Consider the following 24,496-nt stretch of genomic DNA (forward strand, 5'->3'; position numbering starts at 1 on the left):
AACATGGCTTATACTTTTGGTGCCATCTGSTTCTACACTAAGCTAATTTAAAAAGGAAAAAAAATCATTTTGCTGTTAAGTGCTAAYGTGGACAGAGCCATTTCACTGTTCTGATTCCACTGGAAATGGCTGAGCAATTTGCATTTGAAATATGAGGGCTTAAAACATCATCTTTAAAAAAAATTGCAGTGTGCACCAACTCTATCATCTCCATCTGAATACTAAGCAAGCACCGAAGGTATCAAAAGCTGCAGCTTTAAACCACCGCATTTTCTGCCTCATGGGCTAGGTCCGCTTTATCCTACGGCCTCCTAAAAATCCCCAGAGAAGAATTTCTCAGGTTCTTGCAGGTAAAAAGCTTCCCCTTGCACCTCCTCTGGCAACCAGTGACACTTCTGGTAATAGCATTTTGTCTTGGATAAGTTAGCAGGGAAATTCACATCCCAGATCCAAAGCACCTTACTATGTAGCACGCGCGCTCTCTCTCTATATATATATATACACACACACATTTATATATACATACACACATATATATACAGACACAGTGTTTTGAATGTCATTAACATTTAAATAATCATACAGAGATAACTTTACAACTATCTTAATTTAATGGGTGACTTTACAATTCTCAAAAAAAGCAACAATTAGGAAAATGAATGCTGAATGACGGGTGTCTCACATTAACTGTTTTGCCTCCCAATCCCTTGAAACTTTTAAGTTTTTATAAATAATTCCTTTCAGACTGGAATTCCAAATCTAGTATTCAAAAACGTGCTGTAAACTGCAATTTTCTTACTAGCTATAAAGCAAAACAAAAACAAACCCAAAAAACCACTGGCAGGACCTTGAACCTTAAAAAATTTAACAGCTTCATTTTGTTGTTCTCAGTCTCTGCCCAGTTTATTCCAGGATTAAAACCGCCCCACATTTCAGCATCAGGAGCCAAACTCAGTCGAACTCGGTCGAGAAACCGTCGGTGGCAAGATCGGGGTTTTCGCCAGCCGCCTGCCGCTCTCGRGCAGCGCGCTCCTGCGCAGCATCGGCACGGTCTGCACCCCGACGTGAAACCCCCGCTTTTGGATTTCACACAGCTGTATTTTAATCAGTACAGAGAAAAGCAGAAAATCCAGCAGTCTGACTTTTTTTTTTTTTTTTTAAGGCACTAAAAGCTAAACTACCGGGTGTAAATCAGTAAGTATCATGCTCTGGAACAGCAGTCATGCAAGGTACTGCTCCTTCATTTGCTCATTCACACCTGCGCRTTTTAGTGGGAGATAACGTGCACAGATGGTATCTGGAGAGCGTTGCTGCTGCGTGCTACAGAACTACGAGACAGAGGCATTCAGCTATAGACACCCAAGCAACTTTTACCCAGTTAAATACGGGGTTTCTCTTTTTCTTTTTTTTTTCTGAAGTTACGATCTATCTAGATTTCAATATCGAGTCTCAGAGGATGAGAATAGCAGCAGCATTTACCAGTAAATCAGATTAGGACAGCTCTTTTCCCAGCTGTATGTTTGATTTGCTAAGTCACTTACATTTCTCTTGAAGTCGCCTTGCTTGACTGCTAGACTCAAGTTTAATACAATCACTCCCATGTCATCTTCCAAGCTATTTGGATCTTCCAGTTTTAAGATCTGTTGAGTAGTTCTACAAGCAAAAGAAAAAAAATTTATTTTGTTGACATCACTGTTAACTTGAGTTCAGTATTGAAGGTCACGATGTTGAAGAGTGCAAGTTTCAGCCTTTTGTCTGAAGTTTCCAGTATCGAATTTAAATGTTAAAATGGGAAATTTAATGGGCTCCCCCATAGTTCTGACAACATACAGCTCTCTTCATAACACAGCCTGGCCTTCATATAGCATTGCTTATAACTCTCCATACGCAGACACGCACTGAGCTAAGTTACCGCTATATCTGCTTTACAGGGAAGAAAAGTGACAGAAACTCACCCAAGGTGTTTTTTTTTTTTCCTTTATTTTTTCCTTTCTTTTTTTTTTTCTTTTTTAAACAGAGACTGGAATTTGGCTCATGAGATCTGTACTTGTTCTTGCTCAGTGTCAGACTTTTCTGCCCTCCTGCATGTGCATTTAATCCCCCTCCGCAGCACATCTCCCTCACCGAAAACAGCAATGCTGGTACTTACCTGGTGACATTATATTATATTCATTAATATTTCTAGAAACTCGGAGACCTCAGCCACAGGAGTTGTGATATACCTGCACAGGGGCACTTCTTTTCTTAAGAGAAAAAAAACCCACAGTCCCTCAGGGGCTGTACGAAATGGAGATTAAACTTGAATTCCTGGCTTCCAGCACCGCGTTTGAACCAACTAGCTGTGGACGAAGGGCTTTCCTCTGCGTTAAACCGGGGCCACACGCTGCTGGGCCACGGGAAGGGGGAGCACCTTCCTTTCGAACCTTGCYTTTTGCATGCTGGATTTGAACCAGTACATAAAGTCGGACCAGGCCGTGCACGTACAGAATCTGTCTCGAACAATTTCTCGAGGGGCTCCCCACCCTTCTCTCAGAAGCTTTGCAAACAGACAAGTTTTCATGTATAGGCAATTTCTGTGCAATATGAACAGTTTTAAGTTATTTTACTATGTTTCTCAATTCAACTGCAGTACCAAGCTTTAATGCAAAAAAAAACGTATTACCTATTAAGTTCAAGTTCGGTGAGTGCTATAAATGCTGACCCCATGAAGTCAGAAGAAGTTAAATCTCGATCATACACCTGGCGGCAGAATAAAATAAATATTTATAATTTTCACATCCTAAGTCAGTTTTGTCCTGACCAATACAAGAACAGATATTTTAAGCATATTCAGTTCAATTTTGCATTTGAAAGATCAAAGCTCAGATATAATTCACAGGCAATCTTCCATCTCTCTGCTTTAATTTGTGTTTTTAACTAAATATTTAAATAGCATTTTGAAAGTATCTTCTTGACATAATGTAAACAGACATGTGTGCRCTGCTATGGACCATGCCTGTGCCGTTATATTCTGCACGATAGCATAACTAAGTGCTGCACAAAACCAGGTACTTCTTGCTACAGATGTTTTAGCAATTAGTGCTTACGACTGGTAGCTTGCAGTTCTGGTAAGCGCAATGTTACTCATAACGAGAAAAGGCTTTGCCACTTGTCACTGCTTCGTCCCAGGTAATAATTCTATTCCACCCTGCCAAATTACGTTCTTAAATTCTGCTTATGTAACTGCTATCGATTTCACTGAGTTTGTACAAGCAGAGTAGAGTAACAGCAGAATTTCGTTCCAGAGTTTTAACCAGATCCAGTCAAGGAGTTTTATTTCAACTTGGGGTTTTCATAGACTTAAAAAGTAAAACATCCAAGTAAAATCTGGAAAAGACATATGTACATTTTAATTGGAAACTGCTAAAACTCTTAAACCAGAGCATATTTTATTTTAAGCTGCTACAGTAAACAGAAATAAATACCTATTTAAAGTAGACAACGATTGCTTAAAAATATTTACCACCTTTCAAAATCTAAACCCAAAGTTTACCTTGACCCAGAGTTTTTGGCTGAGGTTCTGTATTGGCAGCACAACAGTCTCATCCCAGACGGGGTTTAGGTTCTTGTAGACTACTTTGCTTTTGTATAGAGTTTTCCCATTCAGTTTAAACTTCACATATGGGTCGCTTGTGCCTATGATAATAAGAAGAAATAGATTAGCCCTCTTCTGATATAGCCTCACAAAAATAATCTTAAAATTATAATTTAATAATAGCTACCTATAATAAATTACAAGCTTATACATGTATTGTATTTACATACACACTATATATAYACACACACTCCCACTGTGCATGTATATGTACATATACACACACATAAAAARCATTCTAGTTCACACAGGAAATGCATTAAACAATCAGAAAGTTGCTTGACAGCAAGCAACAAAAATTCTTTATAGTCTGCTTGATCTCTGCTATGTTATTTTGAAAGAATGTTAATTATTCCTTACTTGGTTAATATTTTAATTTGGGAAAAGAGCAAACAGAACCACTGATGAATGAGTGTTTACAAGCTAACAAACAAAACAGACAGTGAATCAGTGAAAACGTGATCTTGTGACTATGAATATATAAAAGATCAAAATTAAAAAACTTTGTAACTTTTGATGGGACCTCTGARGAGCAAGTACTAATAGCTAAAAGTCCAGTCAGGATTTCATTGCCAGCGTTATCTGCCAGTTTACTTAAGTCCAAATGTAAAGTTTCACTGCAAAGGTACTGACATCATTGGCCAGCTCCAGATAAAACCACAGGCACAAGAGAGACTGTAAAGATAATAAACAGTATTCAGGTGACACATTTTTAATCCTCTAAGTGGTACRTTTTGCCACAGTAATAACATCCCATGTTTTTATGGGGCAGATGTCCATAGACAGAACGCGAGGATTGCGCTACTCGGCAGCAAGACTTGCAGCTGTCAAAGGAAAACAGAAGAGGGAATCAACTTTTTATTGCTGTTATTAAACCAATGGCATCTGCCCTAACACCAATCAACACACAAGATACCAAACAAAAAGAGGGACAAGCAACATGAAGGATTTAACTAGATGGTTTATTTTTTTTTTATGTATATGTATTTTATATATATATATATATATATACACACACACGCATATACATACATAGACTTTGCAAATATCTCCCAGAGACCACAAGCAAAGAATAAAGTTGAGTTGCAGCAGGATACCCAATTAACCGACCCCATCTGCCATTCCTCATTTGTCATATTTGATGCTGTATTACACCTTACATTAGGAATTAAACTTCCCCATTAAAATAGCAATAGCTAATCAAACGGACTTATTCAGCACAGACACTTCAAATAAAGCCATCGGTGCAAGCGCTACATTTCATGCTCTTGACCACTCATTTAGCTGTCCAGAAAGCCCRCAGCGCAGGCTTCAGGCAGGAGACGACACCTCCTATATCGGACTTCACGCAGCCAGAAATAATCTGGATCTGTCCTCGCCGGATCCCACGGAGCTGCTCACCGGTAGACAAACGAGCCGCAGCTCAGGGTAACCCAGCAGGACATCGAGACTCCGACTTTTCACTAATTTGGTAAAACGGTGAGAACATGAAAAGGCCACTTTCAAATATTTGACGCTCTGATCACTGGTTTGTAAAGACAGATGGATTCAACAAAAAATAACCCTGTTTTAGCATCTGTGTGAAACTCTGTGGTACCGTGAAGAACTGTGTAAAAATTACGGTAAGTTTTTATTGTGTTTTAAATTCAAAAGGGTAAACATATAGAGCCACGGCCAATTCTGCCCGTCTCCTCTACGAAGAGAGTTTAATTCACAGTAGGAAAATAATGATTAGTTTTCAAATACTACCTGCAGCTAATTCCTTTTCTAAGTAGCAATTGCAAGAACTAATCCCTTTTTGAGAACAATGYTGCAAAAGGTTAAAAAGAAATTTCTTTTCCTTCACCTCTAACAGAACAGCAATAAGGGCCTGATCCAAAGGCCACTGAACTCAGTGGGCAGATGTGCGTTATTTTTAATGATTTAAGAACAGCCCTTTCATTAGAGTACTTCTCAAAACCACGATTATACCTCTGCATAAGCAGCACAGCATGCTTCACAKGAGTGCGAACACCCAAGATAACATCTAGCCCCACAACATGCGCAGAAGTCTTCAGAGGATGCAGTAGCTGAGGTAACATTTAGCTTTTCAGTCTTAGTTTGTCCTGACTGCAAAGTTCCTAAATTCCCTCCTTTAAAAGGGAAAAGGAGAAACAAAAAGGCAAAGCTGCTTTTATCTAAGCAGATAAGCAGAAGCAGGCTGCATTCTCGAAAACGGTAACAGCGGTAGCAATAACGAAGCCCACAACTATCAAGTGCACGAAAGAATGACCAGACAAGACAAGGAAAACAAGTGATGAAATGRAAGCACGAACAGGGTGATGGCAGCAGGTGGCCTACAGCCATAACTCATGTTTCTTCCACAGGAAAACTACTGAGTGAGCAAAAAACCCAGGAAGAGAGAGAAAGATGGAAACAGAGGAAGCAAAGAGCTAGAAAGTTCAGTATCTCCAAGTATAAAATGCCAAGCAGCTCCAAGCCCTTCTTCTGCACACGGGAAGCAAGAGGCTCATACCTTAGCAAGGATCCCAACCGTACTGTTGCACTGAAAGCTTTCAAGGTTATTATAAAGCAAAGAAAAAGGTCTGGAGCTGCATGGCATTGCTCACCTGAGGTAGGCTTTAGCAGCAGTCCTGAGACATATACAGATGCATAGATGTGTGTGCATGCATATATGTACTTAAATAAAAAAAAAACAGTGGAAAAAATAAACGATAATAAAAAGAGGCCTTTAATTAAATACGATTGCCGCTCTGGGATCAGGCCTTCATGCTTGTCAGCTTACTCTCAAAATAAACATCTCGGAGGCTGGCCGCGGCGGCGGCGGCGAGGCAGACTGGGTAATCCCCAGGTATCCTGACAGCTACATAATGTTCAAACTGTTTCACGGGTGAACGGCGGCACTTGCGCGAAAGAAAATATTAATGCCTGGAATTAATAGAAAAGGGGACGACGGTTTACACAGTCAAGCAAGGAAAAGGTGTCAGGTTCGGGCGGTATTAATTGTTCAGGAAAATAATTGGGAGGGAGCGCGGGAGCAAGCGCGGCGGGGAGAGGGCTCGGTCGCGCGAACGACGGGGCTGTCGGCCACTTCTGAAAGTGACTTTTTTTTTTTTTTTTAAGGTATGGACTGGTCTAGAAAGGATTTTTAATTTTCCTTTAAACACAAGCGTCTGAGAATTTTCTGAAAAATCTAGGCCATTTCAAAATGAAGGCAACCAAGTCAACAACTACTAAACACGTACTCCCAAGACTGTTCTAAAATGCAAGTTCTGAATCTATTCCTTTATGTCACATCAGCTGTAGCCTCATGCCAACAGGATGAAGCGAGATCAATTTTTCTTGAAAGCAGCCTAGAATTCGGCCTTAAGTTGGTTGGGGGAGGGAGTATTTTCCAGTGCAAAAAAGTAAGGATGTTTCAAGGTCAATTTAAATATTATGTAAAGACAGGAAGGTTTTTCAGATAGGAAAAAAAAGTATATACCGGATTATCTGCTTCTCAGCCTAAAACAAGCCAGTAAAAGGAAGGGGTAACTTCTAAAAAAATAAATAAAAATATAAAAAATAAATAAAAATATCATTCCGTCATGGGGAGCTGCTTTCTTGTTAGAAAAAGGACATGCACCTCCACACTGATTCTTCCTTGAATTCATTTCCATGGCCAGCATTTTACTGCTCGCTTCCACCAGCACTAAGCAGCGAGGGGTGCAGGCAGAGCAAACATCAGCCAGAACGCGAGCACGCTTCAGCGAGCCAAAGCTGCTGGTGCGGGACAGCCAGGCAGGGTTCAGCAGCCTCAGAAACTGTTMACAGCGTTTTTAAATGGGCACTGCTGCCCTCTAGCAGCTGCAGAGAGRGGTACCACACCGACCGTATCGAGCACTACGCGTTTGCCTCACGCTTCGAAAGATTAACAGCAGACCCGACACGATTTCAAACCACACTCTGTCTTACGGGAATAAACTTACTGGAAATACAGCATACAAAAGACATCATTACATTACATTAAAAAAAAATCACGACCTAATCACTTTGCAATCCTGAAAACTCAAAGAACAAACAGTGTCAAAATATAACTTAGACCATCTTAAGTTTGGGTCAAAATTCTAAATTTGAATTGGAARAAAGGAAATGAGGGGTTTATTATGAAGGATTTATTTTATATATATATATAAAGAATAAACTAGTTTAACTTCATAGAGATAGAATTACTATAGCTATTTACAAAAGGGGTAAAAGACAATTTTTAAGTGGCTCTCACTTATGTGGTGAACYGCTGTTACAGAGAAATAGCAGAGATAAGGGTTTAAGGAGGCAATCAGAAAAAAGTATTCTAATAGCAGGAAATGCAGGTAATTTTCAAAAGTTTTGTGCACTGCTAATTTTACAYGAACAGATGGAAGTGAAACATTGCTTGGGAAACAAGTGTCACCAATAGGCTCCTAGGGAAAATAAACCAAAAAAACYTACCCAGAGAAGTGCGAAGAACACATGCAAGCCTACAGTTGAGCCAATRCTTTAAGAAAGTGTGAACTGACCGTTAACAAGCCACAGAAGCAGATGCAGGATRTTTTATGTAAGATACTGTGCAAGCAGCGCCCTTCAGACACTGCAGTAAGAAGCTAAAAYAAACAAACCAACTAATAGAAAAGAAAAAGAAAAACAGGAAAAAAAAAAGATTCTACCAAAATGCCATAAGACACACGAGGGACAATGATAGAAACAATAAATCACCTCCAACAAAGGTTAGTCAAGCTAATCCCTGGCACAGCCTCAAAACCAAAAGCACAGGAAGGCACAAAACCAGCTGCTTTTACATTACTGCTCGGTATCAAGGTCCTTGCGGGCAATATTCCCCCATCAACTTCAAATTCACATCAGGATGAAYGGCATCCCTGACAGGAACACTCTTYTGCCATTAAATTTGTTACCTTGCTACCCTTTTTGACTTACAAGATCTGCTTGCTTCCAAGGGACAAGCAGAGAAAGGAGAAAGGACACTGACACCATGTTTGGGGGCGAAATGCGTGTCCCGTTTGTGAGCATCATTCTCATTGTGTGAGAAGTTTCTTCTTCTTGAATTCTCAGTCTCTCGTTTTGCAAAAACTACTTATATGGGTCCTAGAAAGGAGCAAGTGTGAACTGGTAATACAGACAGCTGCTCACTGGGGACCAGCTCCAATGATTAGTAGAGCTTGATCGGTTGAAGAAACCACTTATCTACATTAGTTATCTACACAAAAAGAGAGCTAGTCTCTGGGCCCTATGTATTCTCTTCTGGTGCTGCCATCCTTATARTTCTTAATCCAACACTCATTTTACCAAAGATGGCTTGGCATTCTTGGATTATTTGCTTTTGTTTTAATTCAACCCAATTTTTTGAGGTTCCTATTTTGGTGCAGTCAGCCAGTCCAGAAGGGCCACTTGCAAGAACGGTGGGGTCGAGGAGGCAAAGTTTCAGTCACACACGCTGCACTTACAGAAATTGAATTTGGCRCAGACAAACAATTGCTGCACACGCCATTGTATGCATAGCGATACAGGATCCAGAAAACATCAAAATAAGTACCCAACCCCATTCAAATTCTTTGCATTTGTAAATTAGTCATGATTACGCTTTTCAAAAAGAAGTGTGAAAAGTTGTCTAATAAATCTGAATAATTAATAAATTTGAAGAACTAATGATCTAATTGCCGATGCCCTGAAAACAGAGAAAGTCTAAATTAATCAGGCAGCATGTTTGTAGTGAACTATTCAGCCTAATTGCCACGAACATTTGCTTTCCAAACAATGGACTTATTCTGCATGAGCTGACACACGCTCGACGCAGCACAAGCGYATCCCTGCCTCCAGCGCGCCGGCAGCCTGCTGCCGTGGGCGAATCCAGMCAGCAGAGACCAGAGCAGGGAACAGAGGGTGGCCTGGTTCAGGTCCAACTGTGRACCTGTGCATTATGGAAACTAAAATGGAAACTGTGCATTATTCTATCTTCTTTCTTCAATTGCTGTAAGGCGTTTCAGGAGACCTAGCTCCCATTTGGCTCCCACCACGCGCGTGTCCATGGTTCGGTTTGCAGCTCCCCACGGAGCAGAGTGTCACGGCCTCACTCCTGGCACCCYAAGACCCTCCAACCAGCTGCGTGCCGTGCTCAGCTTTGGGTGCAGAAGGGATGGTGCCCCAAGCGGGGGAGATGGCATGCACCCCACGGGGCGAAGGTGCTCACGCAGCCTGCTCGGCTGTCGTCACGCACTGCTCTCAGTGGCTTCTCGCTGTCTRGCTGTCCCTAGCAAGAAATGAGACCAAAATCACAGCAGCAGCAGGAAACAACACGGGAAAACTGAGGAAAAGAACGGAAAAGGCCAGGTACCAGCTACAAACACCACTGTAGCGTAAAACCTAGAAGATATCTGACCACATGAAAAAGAAAAGGCAAAAATCAGGTTGGAGCAATGCAGCTGGGGAAGAAAAAAAAAAAAGAAAACTTCCCCCAAAACAAACAAAAAAAGCTCACAGTCACTCACAGCTGATACCACATCTGAGAAATCTATTTCTCATAACCATGCTGACCAAAAGGGAAAAAACACTCAAGATTTGGAAGTGTGCGACTTAGAAACGTGAGGGGCTGCCATCACAGAAACTCAGAGTTTCTCTCTTTTCTTAGAGCATTATAGTTGGATTTGTCAGTTCAAGGGAAGTAACACTTCCTCACGACTGTGACACCATGCTACTGCTCCGTGTCACGGTCACTCTGCTCTGCAGAGGTGACTCAGCACAGGCAGCAGTAGGCACAGCCTGATCACTGCAGAGCTAACAGGGAGCAGGACATTTCAGATTTCATTAGACAGGCTCAAATTAACATCAGGCATCACCCTGCCCCATGACAGCAAACCAGCACATCAAATGGGCTCCTGCCTGTCCCATATCAAAGCATTTGCAGCTGGAAGTAACAAGCATCCCAAAAAAGGTTCAAATGAAGCCATAAAACTCCCGAAGGTATGATGAAGTGGCAACACTTAAGAGCACTAGTGTCCAAAACATTTAACATTTTTTGAAAAACCAAGTATGCAGCAATTACCTCCATCTTCTGCAGAACCACCAGTGCTCTGCAGACACCTATATTAATAAAATGCATTTGTTTTCTTACTATTTATAGTACCTACACAATTCAAACTCATCATTACCAAGACACATCATGTCAGATAATAACTGTAATACTGCACAAGTACACAATCCCCCCCCCCCCAATATGTTTGGTTCTACATAAGCACACAGAAGCAGATCTACACCATCCAGTGTCTGATTCATTAGTTAAAAGAACTGTAGATAGCGGATAACCTGTGCACCATGCAATACTAGGCACCAAGCATGGATGCTTCATATAAAGGTGACACAAATGCCTGTTGCCAAGCACAACTTACTACCTGTTCAGGTTGTTTCCAACGTAYGACTAGCTAGGTTGGACTGCATCCYAAAAAGCCTAAGTGAGAAGCCAGTAAATCAGACTCCACTCAAGCTGATGGCTGAGAGAGAACCCTTATCCCAACTGCATCCCCAAGAGGGAACACCGGAATAKTGGCCCAGCAAAGGATCTTTCAGGACCTTTTCCCCATTTTCTTCCCACACTGCTCATGCATTTTACAGGAAACRACAGGGAGCACACGCAGCTGAGTCAGACTCCGGTGCCTGCACCTGYGCCCTCCCCAGGATGGAGCATGTACAAAGAGACAAGCTGCAGAAAGCCAAGGACTACCTGCGTGAACGAACCTGGGCAGAGGCTTTGCCTACATCTCCCAAGTATCTCAAACAACTCAAGCTCTGTGATCCAGAATACCTTGCTCTCTCCCTTTCCCACCTTCAAACCAATAGGTCCAACCTAGATGAGCAGTGCTTTGCTGTAACCAACACTTCCCCACAACGCTTTCCCACGTGGATCCACCAGGTTTTCCCTGGGGGTTTCCCCCCCCCGCCATAAATCACAGAGTCCGCACTGTTAGTTAGCTCTTTTGCCATGTGAGAAGACAGCTGGCAGAGGTGAGGGRAAAAGTCACACTGAACAAAAAGACTTGGCTCTATGGGCAAAACTGGTAATGTTGGGATTGGAGGTGGATGGGCCAACATTTTAAAACTACAGTTATTTTGCTGATCTGGCACAAAAATTCCTGGTGAATCTATAGATAGTGTATGTATTTATAACTTGCTTTTGGTTCAAAACCAGGGCATAATGTTAGAAAGTGATGGGATACTGGCCTGTTAATGAAGTGGATTAAACAACCTTGGTGTCCTGACAAAATACCAGAACTAGAAACTTCATTTTGCCCACCAGGTTTTTCAAGTGTATCTTGTTTCTTACAAAGTTTTTATAGCGCCGAAATGCACAATGTAGCCACAGTTGCTACATCTCCATCCAGTCCAGAAGTTGATGATCTATGGCAGAACATAAAGGTAACAGATGAAATAGTTCATCCGTATGAAATGGCAAGAGTACACCCCTGCAGAGCCCTCCAGAAATGCTCAACTTCATTTGTCAGAGGCCACAGAACAACATTAAAAATRGCCACAAGAGGGCATCAAGAGCACAGCTTGTGATTTTTATCTGCATTTCCACTCAGTTTCTGCCAGTCCCCTCAACTTGAGTTGTCTGTAAATTAAGATTCAGAGGAAAAATCTGTGTGAGATGAGGAGAGAAAACTTGCAYGCCATTTTCTTTGAGAAGATGCAGAACTCCACCAAAAATGTAATCTGACAGGATTAACATCTGTAGGCTTGATGATTGCTTTAAGACTCTTTAGAAAAATTGCTGATAATTACTAAATACTAAAATTCAGGAAAAATCAAAAATCTGCTTATAAAAACACAGAAATGCATAAACCTGATGCAAGCCAAAGACTGTATAGCAGAGCTATACAGTCTTCAGTAAAACTCTATAATTTTTGTATCTTTTGGCATTTAGAGGCAGAGACATTAAAATTTCTATCATTGACTAGGCAAGCAGTTATCCACAGGTTTGACCTCAAATTTGACTAAACGCGGTACAGAACTGCTCCTACACGTGAACTCTGATACCTTGCTCTGACTGGTATCTACCAGAGCATTTTTGCAGTTGTTCAGATAAGACCGACCAGAGGAACTTTCCAACTCCAAAACCCACATGAAACACATGGCCTGCAACTTAGCACTATACCCTCTGGAGAGCTACAGAGCTCAAGGACCCTACTGCGCACAAAAACGTATGCCGTAAATTAAGGGAAAAGGGTTTGAAAGCCTCGCCCCAGCTGTGTTGCAAACAGCATCGCTTGGTCAGCTCTGGAGGCCTCCTGCTCCCAAAACGCGATCGAGCACGACCTGGCACTCAACCAAACTCTTGGGCTATGCCAACTGCAGACAACGCGTCGCTGCTACACTGAAGTTACTGGAGCAGGCTGCTGTGCTTAGGCAGCTGCAAAAGCAGAAGTAGCTTCACTAGGTTCTGGGCAGGACCCTGCCAGCTCTGGGGACTCAMGCGAGCGCGGCTCCGTGCCCCACCACCGCTCGGACACGAGAGCGCGGGCACAGCCGGCTGCCGGCACCCTGGCACAACGCTTCCCGCTCAGCGTGGCGGCGCCCGGCGGCGCTGGGGGGAAAAGGAAGCAGCGGCAAGTTGCACCGTTCTCCTGGCCTACAAGTTTCCTCTGAGGTTTTCTCACGTTGCAGAGAACGACGCTGACAACATCACGCTTTTAAAAGCACGTCGCAAGAGCCACAGTGGTGCAGGTTAGACCCAGCTAAGCGTACAGATAAGCGTATAAGCAACCAGTACGACAGCAGACGTCTAGCGGACGTGACCGAGAACAACRCTGGCACGCTTCTTGCAGGGCTGCCACAGCAACACAGCAGTGAGTGAAGAAGAGTCACTGCTACTTTTACTCTACTGTGTGCAAAAAGAATTAAACAAAGCAGGAATTTAATCAGATGATGCACCACTTCACCTGCTCCATTTTCTAAAYGAGCAGTCGTCTGCCACAGAAAGTGACAGAGACCTGTCAAAATGCTTTTTTCCCCTGAATTAYCGTGATACTGTTTTACGTCATACCGCGCTGCATCGTACAAGGCTTAAGGCAAGCGCTTGCTAACGCAGAAGAACGCAGCTTAGAACAAACAACATCTCTTTAGAGAGATACTGCTCTGCTGGAATTGCTCATTTATAGCATCTCTTCCARAGAAGCTGCTGGATGTGTCCTGTCTTGCACAGCTTGCTAGTAAATCTGATGAACTGCTACATTTTCAGGAAGTAACATGCTTCTGTTCAAAGAGTGAAGATCTTAATCTAAGTATTCATTCACTCCCTCCAAAAGCTGGAAGCTGCAAGGAAAAAGTAATATATGCTCAGCCAAGAGCTACTGCTTGGCGAAGCTATGAAAAAAGAAAGAAAAAAGAAAAAAAAAACAGCAAGAAAAAGTGAGATAATAGGAGAAATCCCAGTAGCAAACAAACAGCCAGTGCGAGGAGGTTTCTAAATCCACCCCAGTCTCTTTACACACATACCTTTACAGGCCTCTAGGTCAAACTTGTTTTCATTAAACCAATTAAACCTTATTGCTTAGTCTCAAAAGATAGGAAATGCTCATATATAGTTGCAACRTAAAAGTAGTATGGAGAAACTTTTCCACATGCAGAAAGAAATACAGATCAGCCCAACACTGGATATCTGGAAGAGCTACGAGAAAGGTGCAGACGAAAGATCTTGAAGCAATTGCTTCTGCCAGAGCTACACCAAGCCTCTTTGGAGCCRCCAACAAGATTATCCATTACCCCGGCACCAAGCAGAGAAATTAGCAAGTTAAGCTATTTATAAGCACTTTTACTCTCTGCCTGTAACAGGCTGAARGACAGCCAGACTAACAGCAGGCACTTTCACACAGTCCCCACTTCTCCAAAACCAATTTTGCCAGGCTTGGACTATCCCCACACCCACCCCGACAGCTCCACATGACAGTACGTAACACATCCTCGGTCTAGCAGGATCGGCTTGTGGGAGGGACTAAAATTCCAGTTTTCCCTTAGTTTCATTCACCATTTGTTATTTTTCAAAACTGCATCCTCTCTGACCTGTCTTTCGGGTTCAGACGGGAGCACCGGCTTTGATCTCCTCCCCCTCAGCTCCCCATGTATTAGGATCTTCGCAGCTAGCCGCCAGACCACTCTCAGCAGCTGCTCCATTTAACCAATATCAAAACATTCTTCAGCTTTTTTCCTCAGCTAAACTAGAATTCCTCAGACAAGAAATGATTCTGCAGTTCTTGGCCAGATGCACCCCGAAAGTGCAGACGGGGAGGCGCTCTGTAACTGCGCAAGCAGCGAAGGGGAGCAGCACACAAGCGGCGGTTCCCTTCCTCCCGACAYCTGAGATGGAGAGTCCCACCGCGGAGCGCTCCGGCCTGCGAGCTGCACGACAGCTGCAAGTCACAGCAGCGCGCCGGAGGCGRCGACGAAGTCGGTGGCGCAAGCTGCTGCCAAACTGTAGTAAGCGAAAGCAAAATAGTGACTTTTAAAAAGAAAACTGCAAGGTGCGGCTCACCACAGCGGTCCCTGACCACCAGGTTCCGGCCTTCTCTCAGGTGGATCGTCAGCAGGTAAGCAAAGGGGCTGGGCAGCTTGCGCACACAGTCACTTCCTTCCTCAAGGGCCTCGGGAGAACAAAGAAATCGGTCACCATTTCGCGTCTCGTGAAGCGGCCTCATTACAGCACAAGCAGGTGTTTTCTTGGTTTTGCAGCGGCAAAATTCAGACCTCACCATCTCGCCTTTCGCTAGGGAAATCTTTTACAGAGCRCTCGGTAGACCAGGAAGGAAAGATGTTTCTCCGAGACTTTGTTTCATTATGCAAATAAACTAATAACGTTGTCAGATAGCAAAGGGTAACACRTGAAAGTTTTTCCCTGCAAATCATTAGTAATACTAAAAATCATAAAGGCAGGGACAGGACTTTCAAATCCTATCAACTGACTGCATTTTTTTTTCTAGCTGCTTCATCCTCGTACCTCTGCATTCATCTGATGACCTCATGAGAAAATGCACATTTCTTTCCACTACTGAGAGTGCAACATTTCTTTATACAGTTCTAAAAGGGAAAAGCAACAGTGGGCAACGCCAGTTATGAGTTTTGCAGTGGCAAACTCGATAGCATTCTTCCCCATGGGTGCTGCCAGGACTATACACCACATCACCTTCCAGTTGGTACACTCAGTGAAAATGGCCTCCAGACAGCACTTACGGAGGACGCTATCAAAAGGCAAAGGTGAATAAATTAATCCAGAATAAGCAAACGAGCTTTACATGAGAGGTACAACATACAAATTATAGAATACCTTGAAAAAAATGCAGAATGTACTAGTCCATTTAAAGCATTAGTAATTGCTTCTGACTCTGCTGCAAAATAGCACGCTGCAAAAATCTACAGAAGGTTGTTTCGCCTGGTGTGTTTTTATATTTGTAAGCAAAAGACACACAAGCAAAGACCCTGAACCTAAAATTAGTTGCGTTTCCCACAAAGAATCTGATCCAGTTTCAAAACACCTTAAAATAAAAGGACTTACCATCTGATCATCAAAAATTTGAGATGACATGGAAGAGTCTAGATCTGTTCCTCCACATGGGTACTATCAAAAAAAACAAAAAACAAACAAAAGACAAAGTATTAGACAATGTTAATACTGGTATTCCTTAGTCAAGCAAATACTCATAGGCATGGTAACTGGTGAAATTCCTTGAGGGCAGGAATAAGATTCCAAGTAGTAGTCCAAAAAATAATTATACATTTGCTTATATAAATTTCTCTTCCTGAAATTTACCTAGAAATTTCTTTTCCCCGTTTCACAGTGACTGCACTTATTCTCTTTAGCCTGATCAACATAAGTGCCTGCTCCTAGGCATCGGAATTAGCTCTTCACCACCATGGAGGACTGTGCTTTCAGCACTGAAAGCCCCTCGCACAAACTCCCCTGATGCCTCAGGGTCGTTGGAGTTGAATTATCAGTCTCTGCTGCAGYGTCTTATTCCCGGGCAGAATTTCGTTTGATGAATCTGCAAGTTCCCTCACTAAGATGAGATGAAAATTCCAGGAGCAGCAGAAGCAACATGCTGGGGTCAGAGCACAAAGCACTGTCACCTGAGTACATTTTCTCCTTCATCATCCCAAAGGTGAGTTTTAAGAGAAATTCTTTGCCAAATTCCAATGTGCAGTTCAGTTTTGAATTCTCTAAGCCTCTGGTGGCAAGAGAAAGACAGACTTCACACTACCATTTTTGAGTATGTTATGCCCCGGTAACTTAGCTATTTACCTTCAAATTCAGAACATAACATATACAACAGAATAGAACGTATACAACTCAATGTATATAAYCTCATAAGGGGATAAATCACCTTTGGCAAGCTAAGAAAAAAAGTAAAACCAATTTGTTAAAGGGAAAGGAAAAAAAATGATGTTGGCCATGTAGGGTTGCCACTTTCTGCAGTAACCAGAGGGTCCAAACCRTTCTAGCCCTTCTCAGCATAGAAGAAATCAAAAATTTCTTCCTAAATACTGACTCGTCCCAAAGCCTGAGGCTACAGAGGCACAGTCTAGACTGTCTGGACACATGGAAGAGATTCACCGCTCAGGACACTTCTGATGTTATTTTGATTGCCTGGACAGTTCTATGATCATCATTTCACTGAAGAGGACCCTTGTGTGCATGGGAAACTCTTCTGGTCTAATGTAGGGTAATTACAAGCCATTCAAGTATACAGATTTATGCTAAGAATCACCACCTCACTCTTCAGAAATGCACATAAGATGGAATTTGATCTCCATGTGAAAATGTCGTGATATGCCATGTGGTTACATCTGAAGGCCTTATCTAAGAACTGCATTGTGTTCAGCACTATACAAACATATAACAAAAGGAACAAGCACTATACGAGATCCTGGAGATACTGATGTGCTGAAACAAATATACACAAGCTCTTGTGTAATCTTCTACTCCCCCAAAATACATATATGTGTGTGTGTATGTGTATATATATATATATATATACACACACATTTCAGGAAGTTCAGTAATTCAGCATTGAGAGTAAAATTTCATGTGCGAGACAAAATTTAACRTTACAGTTCCCACAGCAGTCATAAATTGGACACCTTGCAAAAGCACATTAAAAGTAGAAAAAAATTTTCATACAGAGCAACAGAAGAAATTCCTTGCACAACAAGGCTGAGTTACAGCTGCTAGGGGAACTCTAAATTTGAATTTTCTGACTAGCATGCATAAAATCTCACTTGTGTGCATTAAGCAGTATTTTTAGTAGTCTCTAGCTTCAGAAGAATCTCCTGCAGGCACAGCCATTTGCATTGATAATAGTTTCTCTTTACAGCTTGTTTTACATTGCATAAACAGAATCAAAGAATTCTACCGAAGAACACAATCACAATTGAAAAAGTATTCTCTATGACCTTCACTTCATTTATGACAAAAAATCCTACCCTCAAAGTTATCTTCATGCTTTTACTTGCATAATACAGAGTTTGAACAAAGACTTCTTTTAAATAGAAGTTCGTTCTTTCATTTATTCTCCATATAACGTGAATTGCTATTATTCCAGGTAGCTAATTGCCGTAAAATCATTGACTAAAGATAAAAGTCTAGCTGAAAATATAGTCCTGAAACCTTGGTGCTGCCTAAATACGCTGAAGTTTCTGAACTTAAATAGGGGCCGCATACACAGAATCATAGTCCTAAACGTATCTGTGGCTGTGGGACCCAATCCTTTCAAAAGTAAAACAAGTGTTAGAGCTCACTGAAAATCAAARAAATTATGAGCATTTTCACAAAATCTGCCTAAATCTTTGGATCCAAATTTCTTTCTGCTTAAGTAACTCATTCCAGTAACTCAACAGAACTCAAGCTAAAGCTCATTGCCCTCAAATTATTTAAAACCAAGGTCCCAGGAAGAAACTAGAACGAGAAAGAGTGAAGTTCTAATCTAATGCTTAAAGGAAAAACTCAGACCAGGGAGAGAGATGTGTGGGGCTAAGTCCCACAAAAGKAGTGCTTCCATAAAATCATGAACACTGGTGGCTGATCCATCAACTTTACACTAAGATTAGTATTATTTGTATCCCTGATACTTCTCTGAAATTCCTCCCCTAAATAGGATACAATGCAGTATCCTTTTCTAAAAACGCCTTAACTACAGAAGTCTGCAATCTTCAAAAGCCAGGAGCCACCCTCTAGCACTTGTCACTCTGCCCAGGTAGCAGAAACCTACCTGACACCAAGCGACATGCTACCTACTGCTCTAAAAGAAAAATTAAAATAACATGTACGTAAATTTTATGGGTTTTTTTACAAATATTTTAGATATGTATTTATAAAATCATATATGTGATATGTATTTTATAATATAATCATATCTATAGGCACACAAATTTTTTTAAAAATCAAACCAAACCATGACAAGGTTTTCAACCTCTACCTCCACTTGTTTTCTGTGAAGGAATGATTAAAAACTCAAAGGCACAGACTGCATCAGCAAGGCGACAAAGCTTTGGCCTGCTAGTGACTAATAGCAGTTTGTTACTACGTACATAAATGAATAGTCTTAATACATTTCAGCAGCGATAAATGACCATGCACCAAAAGCAACCGCAAAAAGTGGAATTAACAGTGTCCCCTGCAATAAGCCTAAGCCAACAGGCCGGGGGTTAAATGGCAACCTAGCTATTCCATCACCCTTCAAGGTCATTAGCTCAGCTGCAACACAACACAGATAAAGTAAATTTCTGGGTAAATGAAAATTAAAAAAAAGGGGGGGAGCGAATAACCCTTTTCAGCACTGGAAAGTGATACTTTTAATTTCTGCTGCGCATTGTCATTGCAACAACAGACAACTATGTTAAAGTTGATCCTGGCCTGGTACATGTGGCAAGAGCCTTCACTAAAAATGGTGAGTTCTGGGTACCTGCAGCTCCATGCTGGTGTTTCAGAAGAGTAAAAACCACAACCCCACCCCGAGCTCATGCATGTGGCTCGGAAAGTATCTCATGATACTGGGTGACCAATGAAAACCAGGAAATGAGTAGGTGGCATATGACAAAATTCTGGGGGAAAAAAAACTCAACTTGCATCTTTCTTTTGATTTTTGTTCCAGGGATCTTCTTCCCTCTGATTAACCTCACTCTGACCAGCGAATGTTGCTCACAGTTACTGTACTGCAACTGTAATGCTGCAAGTATTTCTCACGCTCTCTACAGCATGAGAAACAGGATCTGCTCAGAGACCCCGTCCAGCAGTATTAGGAGACCAATAAACTGTCCCCATCTGAGGCACACAGAGTACAAATGTTGTGACTGTTCAGTGAAGTGTAAGAAAAGCCAAACACTGAGGTTTTCACTGAATTGAACTTAAAAAAAATTCATTCATTATTCCTTAACTTTCTTCATTTGCTCCACTCTGCTGCGTATTGCAATGAAAGCTGTAAYTGGAGGCAGATTACCAGAAGGAAGGTAGGACATTCACCTAGTGAGATGATTTGGAATGAAAGTAAATATTAAATGACTTATATGCACAAACATGCATGCAAATACACACTTAGGTAAGATAAATAATGCAGAGAGCGAGTCAAACTCAGACTTACAAATTTCAAAAGCTTTTCTCAGAGTAAAGCTCCAAGAGACTATGCAGGCACTTCTGCTAAAGCACTTATTTTGATAAATGCCAAAGGTGATCTTTGGGGTTAATTCTGGTGCTGCTCGGTACATTTTAGGTTATAACTGCTGATCTACAACAGTAGAAGTGAACTRACAATTAAAACAACTTAGAAGCAAACTGCTAAAATAGTGGCMTGCTCATTGTTTCCAGCCTACTGCTTAGGGACTGAGTTGCTACAACTCRAGTAAAATTAAAGCACAGAAATGAAGCGATACAATTATGCCATTTTAGTTACTTTTCTTACRTAGCCATCTAAACAATGATATGCTCAAACAAGTTTAAAAACTAGCATCTCTAAACTGGAAGCGACTTGTCCTTGACCTAAAGTCTAATACTTCTTTGCACCACAACACACTAGGAGCGGGTACTAGTTGGTCAGTACTATGCCCTAGCAAAGCAGGTAGGCTATTAAAATCTCAGATTCCTTCTACTTATTTGATCAGACTCAGAATTTGTCACTCAGGGGAGCATCCCGGAGATGTGGAGCCAGCGTGCTTGGCAGCGAGACTGGCAGAGAAACAACTAACACTATCTCAGGCAATGCCAAATACAGAGTTTCACATGTTCGCAAGGGAGGGATGAAGGCAGAACAGCAACAGGATCACTAGCAGTGTGCCAACACCAGCATAACGCAGGCAGTGTAGCTAGAAACAGTGAGAATAATTTCAGATTTCAGCTGAAATTCTASGTTTCTCAGACATCCTGTTAGCCCAACAGGCGAAGGTTATTCTCAATGTCTGCCACTAGTGGCCGTAGCTCTTTTGAATTCAAGGCGCAACTTTTGAATTCAAGCAATGTCCAGGAAGATTCTCTCATTTGAGAGAGAGAAGAAAGAGGAGCTTTAAAGGCAACTAGCAGATGGACAGAGTTTATTCTAAAAATATATGTTAATACTGCTTTGTTAAGAATATGCAGCCTTTAAGATGCAGAACAAGAAATTTCGTATCAGAAAGAACAGCTCCTCAAAAAAAGGAGGCAACAAGAGAGAAGTTGGGCATTATCARGAGATTATCTTGCTCCTTGCCTCCTCAGAGCAAAGCCCACCAACCCCACAGGACTCCTGCACCATTTGGGACCTGCTGGCCACTACCTTCAGGAGCAGGAGAAAGCACAGATCCTAACAGCAGCACGCCCTTATGGGCATATATTGCAATAAGATAATGCTTTTACAGCGAACCAGGCAGGGAGCACAGGCCACATCCTACCTTCACATTCTCCAGGACTCTAGAGACTAAAYTTAGCTGTTCAGATTTGGTTTACATCATTATTGCTTTTTTAAAGTCACTGTAACAGCTGAGCCTAAATACAGCCACTCTCCAGTCAGCCTCATGGAGCARAGACGCAACATGACAATAGCAGACATAAGATGAAGGGCTCTGCTTTCTTATATACATCTTCCATAAACAAGTTTAATGAACAATTCATGAAAAAAAAATGGAGCTATGTTTCATGTAGTTTTGTATCTTCTATATACTGAGTTAGCTGCCATTGTTGTTTTTCCTTCCTGAAATTGCTTACTTTTTGTAAGAAACCAACTTTGAGACTTATTTCTTTRCCACACTGGGTTGAAGTTAGCTAATCGGTTAAACAAACAGTGGGAGATAGGCCATAAAAAAGTAGACATATACAGAGCCTGATTACCTGTGCCTACACTAAAAAGGTTATAGGATTCATCTCAAGAAAGAAAGAATCAGGAACTTGAGAGATYTGCTGGGTCCAGAGTAAGAGGTCCTATGGAAGCCTGTCTTATCTACAGAACTTAAAGAYACCAAGTTATACCACAAAAGCAAGAGTTGGTGAGTAACAGCTAAAAAAAAATCCAAACATTCAATCTTGTAAATATTTCCCATGACAAAACAACGTTTTCRAATAGACTAAAAATTAATTCTACAGGTACTTTGACATGGACCAACAATTCACTTCAGGTTTCGAACACCACAGCGGTCACAAAGTACGTGACAGCATCCTCACCACTTACCATCTTCATCTAAAACACCAGTAGCCTGAGCATAATCTTGAACAAATTTTTAAAAAGTTGATCGACCTGCAAAAATCACTGCTTCTAAATGCAAGGATTCAGTTGAAATGTCTATGTTATTTTTTTGAATCTCAGATGACTACAAAAAACTACCATAACTGCAGTACCTAGGCTACGGGAAAACAGCCTCAAAACAAAATCTAACCTTTTTTCTGTTAAAAACTCAATAGGAAAAGATGTGTTTACACACACACACACACACACACAAAAATAAAATAAAGAAAAAGCATTTTGCTTAAAATGCTTCAAAGCAACCACAATCTGGTCTTCTGTCTCTATTATAAGGCCATTGTGCAACTCCAAATTGAAGCATGTCAGACTTGGACCTTGCTGTGCCTGAAGCACTATATTCAGCCACAGATATACTAGCCAAAGAGGCAGGGGGAGAGGGAAAAGGGGGAGATAGGACAGGAAATGTAGAGGCAACACTTTGGTTTTGCATCTCCTCCAATTAATCACAATGCAAACCCACAGGACGTCCCAGGGCACGATGCTACAAGTTCACTGCATTCCACGACACGTTCGTTTGTGTTAATTCCAGGTACAGAATTCACCTCGTTCATTCTTTCACCTCATCTTCAGTTTGATATTGAGGGGGTGTAAGGTACGTTGATTTTGTTATGACAGTTCTGGTAAGCTTTCTTAACCTACAGTAAACATATCAGACAGCAGCATATTTCAGAGCTCAGAGTGCTGTAGCTGCATTTGAATTAAATGAGAAATTTCAACAACAGTGGAAAAAAAGTGTTATCATCTTGACAAAATAAGAAACTRGAGTGTGAACTACAAAGAAGCATTTTGTAGCTGCAGATTGACAGAAAGAAGGTCAGAGACAGGCTACAAGAATGCGTACGTCACATTTGGTTTATACTCGTTTTCACCCCTTGTTCATTCCTTGAGTAGGAAACTCCATCCCTTCCTAACCCAATCTGAACAGCGCGACAAGTCCGAGATGGCCACCCAGCGCCTGACCAATATAAAAGCCACCTACCTCAGCCACTTCTTCGGTCAGGTCGCTGCTCAGATGGGCTCTCTGCAGCTGGTCGAAGAGGTCACTGCTGAATTTCCGCGTGGCCTCAGAGCCACGCACRACTTGAGTTTCTGATTCAGCCATGCTAACCAACTCCTGCCGCTTCCACTGCCAGTCCTCTCCCGCCTGCCTCAGGGAAGCACTCCTGCCCTTCAGAGACACAACGGAGCTGGGGAGATCGCCAGGGGAGTGCGTGGACAACACCTGGTCACTCGAGTAGGTCACCTCTTCCTCCGTGAGAGACTCGACCTCCAGCATATCAGGCACAGACACACTGAGGCGCCGGTCCAAGGAGTGCCTTTGCTTCCTTTCCACCATTTTGCTAGACCTTCTCCTCGTCTTCTTCACGCTCAAGTTCTGCAGAAAAGGCCTAGTTTTCTGTTTCAGAGATCCCCAAACRGATGGTTTATCCAAGTCCATTGCTGCAACAGGAATCTCGGTAGTTTGTTGCTTTAAATGGCTTCAGTGATTCCCAGGGTGACTAAAAGGAATATAGGAAGAATAAAAGACAACCATGAAAGCAAACAGCAGCTGAAGATTATGACTCTCATTATCTCATCTTGAARCTTTCAGTCATCTTTCTAAACAGCAGAAACAAAGCATGCTACATTAGTAAGTGCTTCCAAACACAGTCTGGTGGGTAAGTTTGATTAGCCGGGAGGACAAGAGTCAGAGAAAGTATTTAACCTCACACAAAAACACAGCGTCTGTCCATTACTTTGACTGCTAAGAGGGGAAAAGACTACATTTCTCTTCCTGTCAAGTACCTATCTGCAAAATTTGTGATTTGTCTGCTTTGGAACTGCTTCTTTATAAAACTTACTGATGAGAGCTAACTCAGGTTAATGCCATCAAACAAAAAATGCTTGCAAAGCTGGCACACACAACTTAAAATACAAAGGAAACATTAGGTATCTCTAAAGATGTAAAACAGTACAAATACCATCACCACTTGGGGCAGAAAAACATATTTGCAAACATATTAACAACTTTTTAATTGTTTTTTTTAATTGTATATAGTTTTTAAAAAGTTTTCAGCCATCTTAGCTAAATAAATACATTACTAGTGAG

General features: G+C 41.7%; 1 protein-coding gene across 1 annotated transcript in view; it reads right to left on the minus strand.

Annotated features, from left to right (window-relative positions):
- MCTP2 (multiple C2 and transmembrane domain containing 2) overlaps positions 1-23,886 on the minus strand; it is a 106,413-nt gene extending 82,527 nt beyond the window's left edge. Inside the window, exons 1-6 of the mRNA XM_085308634.1 lie at positions 23,387-23,886; positions 16,206-16,268; positions 15,189-15,297; positions 3,533-3,675; positions 2,663-2,739; positions 1,542-1,653 (exon numbers count right to left, since the gene is read on the minus strand). Coding sequence (XP_085164760.1) covers positions 1,542-1,653; positions 2,663-2,739; positions 3,533-3,675; positions 15,189-15,297; positions 16,206-16,268; positions 23,387-23,845 — 963 coding nt within the window. The 5' untranslated portion in view covers positions 23,846-23,886. The remainder of the gene's footprint in view (positions 1-1,541; positions 1,654-2,662; positions 2,740-3,532; positions 3,676-15,188; positions 15,298-16,205; positions 16,269-23,386) is intronic.
- Between the last annotated feature and the right edge of the window lie 610 nt (positions 23,887-24,496).

Source organism: Rhea americana, unplaced genomic scaffold (assembly GCF_003343005.1).
Source record: "Rhea americana isolate MKP2758 unplaced genomic scaffold, rheAme1 scaffold_28, whole genome shotgun sequence".
Taxonomy (NCBI): Eukaryota; Metazoa; Chordata; class Aves; order Rheiformes; family Rheidae; genus Rhea; species Rhea americana.